Source organism: Crinia signifera, chromosome 1 (assembly GCF_055691185.1).
Source record: "Crinia signifera chromosome 1, ASM5569118v1, whole genome shotgun sequence".
NCBI classification, from domain to species: domain Eukaryota; kingdom Metazoa; phylum Chordata; class Amphibia; order Anura; family Myobatrachidae; genus Crinia; species Crinia signifera.
The window spans coordinates 153,919,417-153,930,403 of NC_139217.1; the positions used below are offsets into that span (position 1 = coordinate 153,919,417).

The 10,987-nt window shown below is 41.1% G+C and overlaps 1 protein-coding gene across 1 annotated transcript; it reads left to right on the plus strand.

Moving 5' to 3' along the window:
• Nucleotides 1–2,297: 2,297 nt before the first annotated feature.
• On the plus strand, nt 2,298–6,626 carry LOC146026714 (permeability factor 2-like). The gene is made up of 4 exons (XM_083157596.1): nt 2,298–2,424; nt 2,735–2,867; nt 3,658–3,741; nt 5,040–6,626. Exons 1-4 carry the CDS (start codon nt 2,355–2,357, stop codon nt 5,065–5,067), a joined length of 315 nt encoding a protein of 104 aa, XP_083013722.1. The 5' UTR covers nt 2,298–2,354; the 3' UTR covers nt 5,068–6,626.
• The last annotated feature ends 4,361 nt before the right edge of the window (nt 6,627–10,987 follow it).

Below are 10,987 nucleotides of genomic sequence, written 5' to 3' on the forward strand. Positions count from 1 at the left end.
AGGTAAGATGAAGTGTGTGGGGGGGGGGGACAATACAACAGGCGTCATTTCGCTATACCTCCCAACTGTCCCAATTTTGTCAGGACAGTGCTGATTGTGAACCTTGAAAGGGTGTTTAAACCTAAATATAAGCATATTGTGTGTGGATCTGCCAGAATCTCGACTTGGGGGCCTATTTATCAGTCAATAAAGGCTTATTTTCCAAAAATTCCTGGTTGTCAGGGGTTAGCCGCAAATATTAAGTATCCACTGAATGTAAGTAGACTTGTAATGTATGATTGCCATCACCTGTGGTGAGCTAGTTAATTGATGATGGCAATCTTACATTACCAGAGAAGTCAGAAAGGCAATTTTGGAGTGAACACATTATAAAAAGAAAAACATTATAAAAAAAGACCACAATGATGATTTATACCGCTTTTTCCATCAAAACAACGGGTGCAAGCTAGTATTTCGGACCCAGGACCAGGTTCAAATGGACTGGGGGGGAGGGAAGTAGGGTAGGCATTAAGGGGGGGGGGGGATAGGATCATGCTACGGGGGGATGGTTAGGATGTAGATAGGGGATTTAGGGTTAAGGGGTTAACATACATACCTTATAAGTGTCAGGATCCTGAATTATGGGATCAAGCTGTCTTCTGACTGCCAGAATCCTGATACCATCCCGTACATTATATGTACATCAGACATCCCCAACCTCAGTCCTCATGGCACACTTACATTCCAGGCTCTAATGATATCCATGCTTGAGCACAAGTCTGGATATCACCAAAACCTGCACTGTTAGTCTGACTTGACAAACGGGTGTGGATGAAAGGGTCAACAGTGTCTAGGTCAACAGTCAATAAAGTCGACAGGTACACAGTTGACATGGAAAAGGTTGAAACAATATGAGTAGAGACAGTACAGTTTTCACACAGGGAACACATACCCGCCAATTGTAGTCCATATGGATCGTAAACCATGAAAAAGCCCAATAAAATAAAAAAAAAAAACGAAAAACTCATGTCGCCCTTTTCATGTGTCAACCTGCGACCATTAGCATGTTGCCATTTTGCTCGTGTCGACCTTTTGGCAATGGAGACCTAGTGCCTGTCGACCTTTTGCCAATGTGAACCTAGTGCATGTTGTGCATATGGTTTCGACCTATAGACACTGCCGACCAATCATCCGGATATCTTGAGGACCGAGTTTGGGAGCACCTAAGATACAGTACATGATAACAATAACAATGGCCCTTATTCTGGTTGGTGCGGTAATATCCGAGTGTGTTCGTGCCGCCGATGTTTTGTATCTGCGCATGTGCAGAGGCGTCTCTGCGCATGTGCGAGCGGGGCGTACGGCCAAATCCCGCATGTAATGTGAACACTCCGAACAGGGGGTGGAGAGGGGCGTGAAGGGCTGTTTGGGCTCATTACCATATGAACGCCCCGCGTTCCCATGCAAACGCTGGGCGTGCATATGGTAATGCAGTCGTGACGCACGTGTAGGGGGCGGACATATGACATCGCCGGATGTCAGCTGCCCGCCCAGATCCCTGCTTTTGCACCGAAAAATGTCCGTGTGGTCTGAGGTTGCGGGAGCTGGTGGACCACTCGGTCCTGCATTCGATGGTCTGCGACCATCGAATGATGGGGGAGGTTCCCTGAGATGGAGGAGGCGTCTTCCATGAAAAATACACGTGCGGTCCGTTCGGCCAGCTTCTTACCGCGTACGGACGGAGTTGCCGATCCGTATGGAAGGCGGGGTTTCGCACGCACGGTCCTGGCCGCATATTCGCATCCGGCCGCACCGATCAGAATAAGGGCCAATGAGTGGGGCAGATGTATTAAGCCTGCCAATCAGCTATGTAAGAAAAATGAGTTAGGAGTTGATTGGCTGGTGTGATATCACCTTCCACTTTAGCTCTTCACCAGGCTTAATACATCTGCCCCATTGGTGCCTAATAATAATTCATTAATTTTCTTCTGAATTATTATTACCAATTAAATAAGTAATAGTAGTACTTATTTTTTACAGATTAAGTTAACAGGAAATATATATTACAACATAAACATCTTGTCTTGGAGGGAATTATTACCACTAGTTGAGACATGTGGTGCTGGGAAAGTTTCCTTAAACTCAGGATTACCCATAGCATGTGAATTAGCATAGCAATGACACTTGTACTCACGTTGGTTAGGGTCTGGCGGCAGAACTGGAAATTCCTGTTACGTAATCTGCAGACTCCTGCTGGGAGACACAGTATAAAAGTGGCCAATAGCTGCTTTATGAGCAGTACTACTCTTGACTCAAGACAGAGCTTGAAGCCACAACTAAATCCAAAGACTGACAGAGGAAGCACATTTCTAACTATGCAGATTAGACGAGTGCACATCCTCCCATTCCTGGCAGTCTGCCTGACTTTCATTGCACATTCAGAAGGTAAGAATCTGTCACATACAGCAGCTTTTACTTCCATGGCAAGGCAATGAGATTCCTGAACCACACACAGAAAAATATACACACACTACTATTATAAAAATATCTTTGCTATTGTTGGAAATGTTTAAGGGTTAACTATTGTGAGCTTTTTTTATTAATATGAAGAACAAAATTCAGACCTTTTATGACACAGCCATATACATTTTTACTTATACTAAATATATCATTTAGAACTGTTATTTAGTTTATCTGTGGTAGTCATACATGGCATTCTTATACTGTAACTCAGTCATGTATCTTTTCATTCCAGAAATGTCCCAAACAAGAGCACGGGAGCTTAGGTGCCAGTGTGTAAAAACTGAGAGTAAGCCCATTTCCTCCAAACATTTCCTGAACATCGAACTCATTCCAAAAGGACCACACTGCAAACATCTGGAGGTCATGTAAGTACCAGCTATTATGCAAGAGCTCTGTTTAATGTCCTTGTAACATATAGCCATAGGCAGTATTGTATGCCTTACACTTCCACACACACACATTCGCACCCTTTTATTCCTTCACACTGTTATAAAATGGCCATGGGGGAGGGTAGGGGGGGTAATCAGATAAGAGTTCTATTTCGCTATGGGCAACCAATCAGAATCTACTTCTTATTTATTTAGTACCATCTAGAAGATAGTAGATAGTGGGCCAGATTCTTTAAGCTTCAATAAGTGATAAAATGGAGAGTGATAAACAGACAGCCAATCAGCTCCTACCTTCCATGTCACAGACAGAAATGTCAGGTAGGAGCTGATTGGTTGGCTGTATATCAATCTCTATTTTATCACTTTTGAAGCTTAGAGAATCTGGCCCAGTGTCTGATTGGTCACCTATAGCAACATCCTATGTGAAATAGAACGCCCATCTTAAAATTTCCCCCAGGTGATCTATGTACTAGAGAACACTACATGTTTCTTATTGATTAGCTCATCATTTGCTGCTGTTTTAATTTGTAGGATAAAATATCCTAGATTATGGCCACTTTGTTCTTGGAATTCTCAAAGGGATACATTTGTGCATTAGCTTCATTCAATGCACAATGGAACAGCACATATATAGACATAAACATTATAAGTATATTTAACTATATACATATTTGTCACAATTGTATTTAGGATAGGATTAGTATATTTACATTGCACAGAATGTATGGGGTAAATAGTTTAATATAATGCATATTTCTATCCATAGAGCCACTTTGAAAAATGGTCAAGAAGTCTGTTTAGAGCCCACAGCTCCATGGGTGAAGAAGTTCATTGACAGATACCTGACTGAGTAAGTAGAAATGTCTTTGTTTTGACGGTACCATGAATATTCATATCCCCGGCTAGAGAAAATACATGCTGTGTGGGATAAAACTGCCCTGCTGTTAATGAAGTAGCTTAGGAGAATGTTATATGTAATGTAGCCTCCTATTTGATACCTCTTGAAATGACCTGGCAGCTCCCTAGCTGCTAGATCACATGCAATACATCAGTATTGATCATTTTGCATACCATATATTGCATGCGATCCCATTCACCGCCCCGTGATACAATGTATCCTTGGTGCATTGATGGCAATCTTTGGATGCAATGCATGCTGGGCCGTGTAGCGTATTAGAACCGTATGTAAATGGCATAAGATTTGACACTTTTCGCATGATTTAGTGTTAAAATCCTGTAGTACTAGTGTACGGCCACCTTAAGTTTCTATGTACAATATGACAAATAGAAAATTAAATCAGCACATTAAGTAAAATTATTCACATATAATTGAAGCTGTAGTAAAAACAGTAGCTTCTCTATGGGGGTTGCATAGTGTAGTAAGTGACACCCCAAAGTAATTACAGTATATAGCTCATTGCGGCCAGGAGCTAGGCAGGCAGGCGGTGCAGCCGGAAGTAGGGCAGGTGGTGCGGCCGTGAGTGGTGTTGTGGCAGTATGACTGCTGTAGTATGACCTCATACCATGTCACACTGCGCAGAGCCGCACAGCCGGGGACGGGAGAACCCAGGCAGTGTCTGAGTGGGTGCTCAGATGCTGCAGGCATGCTGCACGGCATTAGACTGCGCATGTGCAGTCTAATCCCGAAATCCCGGGTTTGGAAACTCCAATCATGGCCATTGCAGGAATCAGCTGTTGACTGTTCCCATCCCTTAAGTGGCCACTATTAACCAGTCCAATATGCAGCACACTGTCCTGTATATGATGTGCTACAATTAGATACACAGATATTTTTTTGGATTGCAAAGAAGTGACTTGCTCTTCTCTCTGTTAATCACTTTGTAGATTTGTGTACAATATACTCCATAAAGGGAAGAACAAGAGTTAAATATTGTGACCATTACAAATATAGAGGCAGATTTATTGATATTCTTCCAAATGATAAATGGTGCTCTAGTGAATCAACTCCTGTCATTTGTTTGATAAAAATGGCAACTAGTCATAAATTGGCTGTAGCACCAATTACTCATTGTTAAATCTGCCCCATAATTAATAGTTAATTTTATAATAGGATTATTAACCATTAAGCTTCCTTGTTCTTGTGTCCATTAGTAACAGACTTTAACCTTTCTTTGTTTGCTTTTGCAGACCAAAGCCTACAGATTCTACTAAATAACTGCAATGCCTTCCTGTGAGACCTACAGAGAGTTATCTATGAAAGAAGCTCCGTCCTGCTTTAAAAGAAAGAACATTTTCTGGGCCTATCTCCTGAATCTGCTTTTACCTTTTGGTCTACACAAGCCTTATGGAAAACAAAGAATATGTTTTCACTCTTCTCTCTTGTTACCCAAACAATCCGCTAACGTAACCTTCCACTAGTATTAATGGACGTGTTGAGCATTTCCACCACATCACTTTCCCTGTGATTTCATTGTATTGTGAAATTATTATTTATGAAAGCTAATGTTAAAGGGTAAAATAATCAGAACCTAGCTCACATTTCTCAGATTTTCAATCTGTGATCCAGGGCCAGATGCACTAAGATAAAAGGGAAAAAAAGATAAGTGATAAAAGGAAAAGTGATAAACAACTAGCCAATCAGCAACTAACGTCCATGTCACAGACAATGGGCGGGATGTTCTAACATCCGCAGCCCTGTTTCGCCCCCCTTCGCCGGCCACCGCATTCTTAATGATCGCATATGCTCTAACATATGCGATCATTTACACAAGGGACAGCTCTTGCGATAAGAGCTGTCCCTTGCGATGCGGCGCCGGCGCTGGACTTCTGGGTCTGAGACCTGCGAGTCCATCTGCGCATGTGCAGAGCGCTGCGGTAAGAAGCCCATAGGCTTCTGCAGGGAATCGCCAGCTTTTTCTGGCTATTCCCTCCACAGCGCTGACACTGCGGAGGGGGGACAGAGCATACAGAAATGCAGTAAAAACCACAATAACAGGGTTTTTACTGCATTTCTGCTTTAGAGAATCTCCCCCTGTGTTTGAAAAATGTCATGCAGGAGCTGATTGGTTGTTTATCACTCTCCATTTTATCACTTTTGAAGCTTAGAGCACCTGGGCCTCAGTCTGTCGGAACGTCCTGACAGTTGGAATCCTGTGACGTTCTTTTTTCTCTCACCAGAAACTCGACAATCATAATTCAATGTTCCAACTGACAAGTGCTGGAAAGTCTGAGATTAGCAACAGCCACTGATGGCCACAAATTTGACAATCTGTGGCCCTTTCCGACAAAACAGATCTGACTTGTTTTAAAGTCGGATCTGTTTAATTCAATGCTGTTAAAAATAGCAGCATTGCGCAAACGAGGGCCGATATTTCAGCCGGCAGAAATAGCGTCCGGGATTGAATGCTTGGGCAGATCCGTGTGGACCCAATTATTTATAGGTATATATGAAGGAGTAATATAGAAATTCCATATACCATATCAGTATATATAACACCTTTAGCAGGTTTACAGAAAGGTGAAATGTAATATATTGTATATAGCTATATCTATCTATCTATCTATCTATCTATCTATATATATATATATATATATACACACAAGAATTATTTAGTGCAAGTAATAAACAGATAAAGCAGGGTGATGCATTAAGATAACTGTAACTTTATTGTATCTGCCATAAAAACTGATAATTTATTTGTTAATATTACATTCCCAGGATTTTTTAAATATTATTTTAAATTATTTTTATATGTCAATATTGTACAGCTCAGCTCTCTGACTTATATATTTTTGTATTTTGTACTGTAATTAAAATTAATTTCTGTATAAAAAATTATCTTTATTTTGAAGCTCCAAAAACAAAACACCTAATGCAAAGGTGTAAACAGACATTTGTTTGTATAACAATCAATATAGATCATGAATTAATGAGTTTAGTGTCCGTTTGTGTGTCTCCAAACCACTGCCTTCTGTTGGCAGTAAGTGAAACTACATCTCTTTCTCTCACACATGCACTAACGGAGGCGATCACAAGGTAGCAGACTAGCTTTCGAAGCATTTGCTTTGAGCGGGCTTACTAGTGTGTTTGTGTGTGTGTGTGTGTGTGTGTATGTATGTATGTATGTATGTATGTATATGTATATGTGTGTGTATATATATATATATATACTATACGATAGGCTGGCACACTCCCCTCTTCATACGTCCGCCCGGGTGCCGGCAATTGAAATAACACATATGCAAACGAGAGAGCCGCACAGCACAGGACTTGATCTCCGCTTACTATTGATTTATTGTAAGCGGAGATCAAGTCCTGTGCTGTGCGGCTCTCTCGTTTGCATATATATATATATATATATATATATATATAAATGTGTAGAAAGAAGCGTCGCTCCAGGTACTTGTTGCAAGAATAATTTACTGTAGGTCAACAGTGTTTCGGGCCGGAGCCCGTCTTCAGGACATAAACGGGTTTATGTCCTGAAGACGGGCTCCGGCCCGAAACACTGTTGACCTACAGTAAATTATTCTTGCAACAAGTACCTGGAGTGACGCTTCTTTCTACACGTTATCTAACAAGCGCTGGTACAGCCAGCATACAGCGGGCACCCAGGTCAAGGTACATAGTGGAGCAGTGGCAAGTGAGGAGTGCCGGACCTCCAACCATATATATATATATATATATATATATATATATATATATATATATATACACATACTGCATAGTACCAGATCTGAGCGGTTGGCAATCAGGATTAGTCATATATTTTGAATAGAATGTATTTCATACCAATTGTACTTCAGTTAGACTGGCAAAATGTCCAGGGGGACACAAGGTGAAGGGAACCCACCCCAAAATCAATCACTAATTACTGTAGTCTAATATGTGATTGGCAGTTAATTGCTGCGTACACCGTACAAGTTACTATTCAGTTCAATTTAACATAGCGGAGCTCGTGGGTTGTGAGCCCAAGTGAAAAAATACAGGGTGACATTTAATATGATGGGAGATTCAGAAAGTGAGAGATTTGGTAAGAAATCTCCAGGTTTTTTAAAGCAGCAATCATTTACACTGCAAAACCAGTTTGATTTTGCAGTGTAAATGATTGTCGCTTTAAAAAACTCTCACTTTCTGAATCTCTCATCCTATTAAATGTCACCCATAATTTAGACCCCCACCACTTCCATTTCTTAATTTGGAATATGCTAGTGAATGACGGGGTGAAAGAAGGGGGTTCCGGATAGCAAAACTGTGGCAAAGCATGCTGGGATGTGTAGTTTCACAACATCTGGAGGGCCAACGTTGGACATGCCTGGTGTAAGGCATAGTGTGACATGTACAAGCACAATGTACTGCACGCTGCAGACAATAGGGGGCATGTACCTTGGTGGAGGCAGGAACACAGTGGTAGGAACACAGTGGCAGCAGTGGGTTCCTTAGTCCTCAGGGGCCCCCAATGCACTTTCTTGCAGGGCTGACTAATTTCTTGTTGTACTCGAATATTACTGTTGCATACCTGAGAGGGCGAGAGCAGTGACAGGAAGAGGAGTGGAGGCTTTATGTACAAGCATAAACTTGCACTGATGTTATCTGAAATGCTGAAGGTTGCATTAGAGATCTAACCAGCATATTATAATAAGGGGCAGACTTATAGTGAAAGATATCGCTCGGAAAGGGAGATATCGTTTACTATATCTTCTAGTATGTACACTCAATATCGTTAACAATGCTCGCTTCCGTGATTGATGTCTGCTGAATATGCAGGACCAGTTGGCTATATAGCCAAACGACCTGCATGTTTAGCGGGTCCCAGTGTTGTCACTGAACAAAATAGGTGTCCGGTATCGTTCAGTGTATACGCACAATATCGCCTGTCCACACCCAATATAGTTAACTATGTCATAAAGCGCAATGGAATTTGCTGCGCTATATAAAAAAAATTATTTAAATTAATATCGGCATCTACCAGGTCGCCTAATGTGTACAGGGCTAAATCACAAGACAAAGAGCCCTATTGCTAGTGAAAACACGTGACAATGCTAATTATAACTTCATAATATATACAAAGAAATACATGCGGAGGGCCAGCTGTCGGGATGCCAGTGGTCAGTTTAACAACACTGGATCCCCCAGGGGTCCGGTAAGTATACTTACCTTCTCCTTGCTCCCCTAACTCACTCTTCCTACAGTCTAACACTAACCACCCCATCCCGCAGCCTAACCCTAACATTCCCCATTATTGCCTAACCCTAGCCTTCATACCCTACAGCCTAAACCTAAGCCCCCTGCTCCAGAACCTTATCCTAACCTCCCTCCCCTGCAGCCACTACTATATCTCAGCTAGTTCCTCAAGCTCACTCCCTAGCCTAACGCTAATACATTCCACATACTTACAATTAACATGCCAGACGGTAGTTCTCTGCATAATGGTAATGTGATATTTAAATTGTAATCAAAGAACTCCACAAAAAGAGACTTGTTCACAACTGATGCATTTTTTCCTGTTTTCAAAAATGACCACAAATTGCCTAAACATGCAGTAAAATACACTTTACAAATACACTACATTCTCTATAGAGAGATTGCATGTCTTCTCACGTGTTTTAACTTCAACCACAATATTGCCGCCAAAAATGTGGGTGGGGCGTGTTGAAACTGAAATCTTAATTACAGTGTAAAAATAATGCAGCCAGTATTTACCCTGCACAGAAACAAAATAACTCACCCAAATCTAAAGGCCCATACACACTTGATGATTTTCAGCTACCTCTCTCTATACATGTTACATCTGCCCCACCTGCAGTGCACATGGTTTTGCCCATTTTGAGAACAAATTTGTACTGTGATCAGATCTGAATAAGGGCCATTATCTTTAAGAAGGTGCTAAATAAATAAGTAGTAGAATCTCAATGGTTGCTATAGACAACATTCCATTTTCAATAGAACTCCCAAAACACTAATACTCTGCCACTGCATATTGCTTGCCTTAGAGGCTTCCTTTTTAGGTATCAGTTTAAAGTAGATGCCAACATGATGTCATGTTTTTGGCACACCTTTTCTTTTACATTTAGAACAATGTGGTGTGCTATTTATATGGGTGCCACTGATGCCTGCAGCATAGCTAGATTAGCCAGGGGAGTAACAGATGCCTACAATGCAAAAGGAGATAGGGAGTGCCAGCCAGCAGCATGGATGCCAGGCAGAGGGAAGACAGAAGGCTGAGGTAGAATGGTAGAAGAATAGCATTAGTACAGCAGCCACCAGGAAAAAACAGCACCACCAGGATCAAGGGGCCCATTTATCAACAAATTATTAACATGTTTTGAATGTGAAAACTTTTTGTTATGCTCAATGAGTTTTATCACTCGTTGGTCACTGAGCCCATGAGTATGAGGGAGACGCGCTTTGGAGTGCTGGCACGGAGATAAAATAATGTTCCATTGTGACAACAAGTGTCAGTTGAATAAATAAGCAATGTTTGCAGTTTGTGAGATTTTTATGAGCTCATACAGGCATTCAGAAAGAGATCAATGTGCAAAACATGTGTAAGATGTAAGAGGAGCCTCCCAAGTCAATGGGCTACACCCCAAAAATCCTTATCACTCTCAATGGTATCTCCATCATCAGTAGTATACCAAACGTACAGATTTTACCCAAGACTCAGAAACACAATAGCCTCTATGTTTTATACTGCCGTTTCCTCATTTGACAACTATACATGGGTGTATACCTTATATTTACACGTGTGAGTCATTTTATATTTTACCTTAAATACATGCTAATGAAAAGTGTCTTAAGTGTTGTTTGTACAGTGAACCCACAGTCTGGCAGGTACATAAAAAGCAAATATTGTACTTATCAAGTGGAAACCACCAATAATTAATCCTTAAAATAAAGATGGAAATTCCGTTAATCAAAACTGATCCACTGTTTCCCAATAACAACATTTCAAAGCCTTTCTTCTACATTTCTAAATTGGCAATGCAATGGGCTTATTTAAGAAAACTCATCTTTTGTTTGGACAAAGTACATGGATTTATGGAGCAAGTAAAAAAACTTAAAACATACGTGCTACATGTGGTAAAGGCAGTAATCTCAGCATTCCTTTCCCTCGTGATATTAGGCTAGTTAA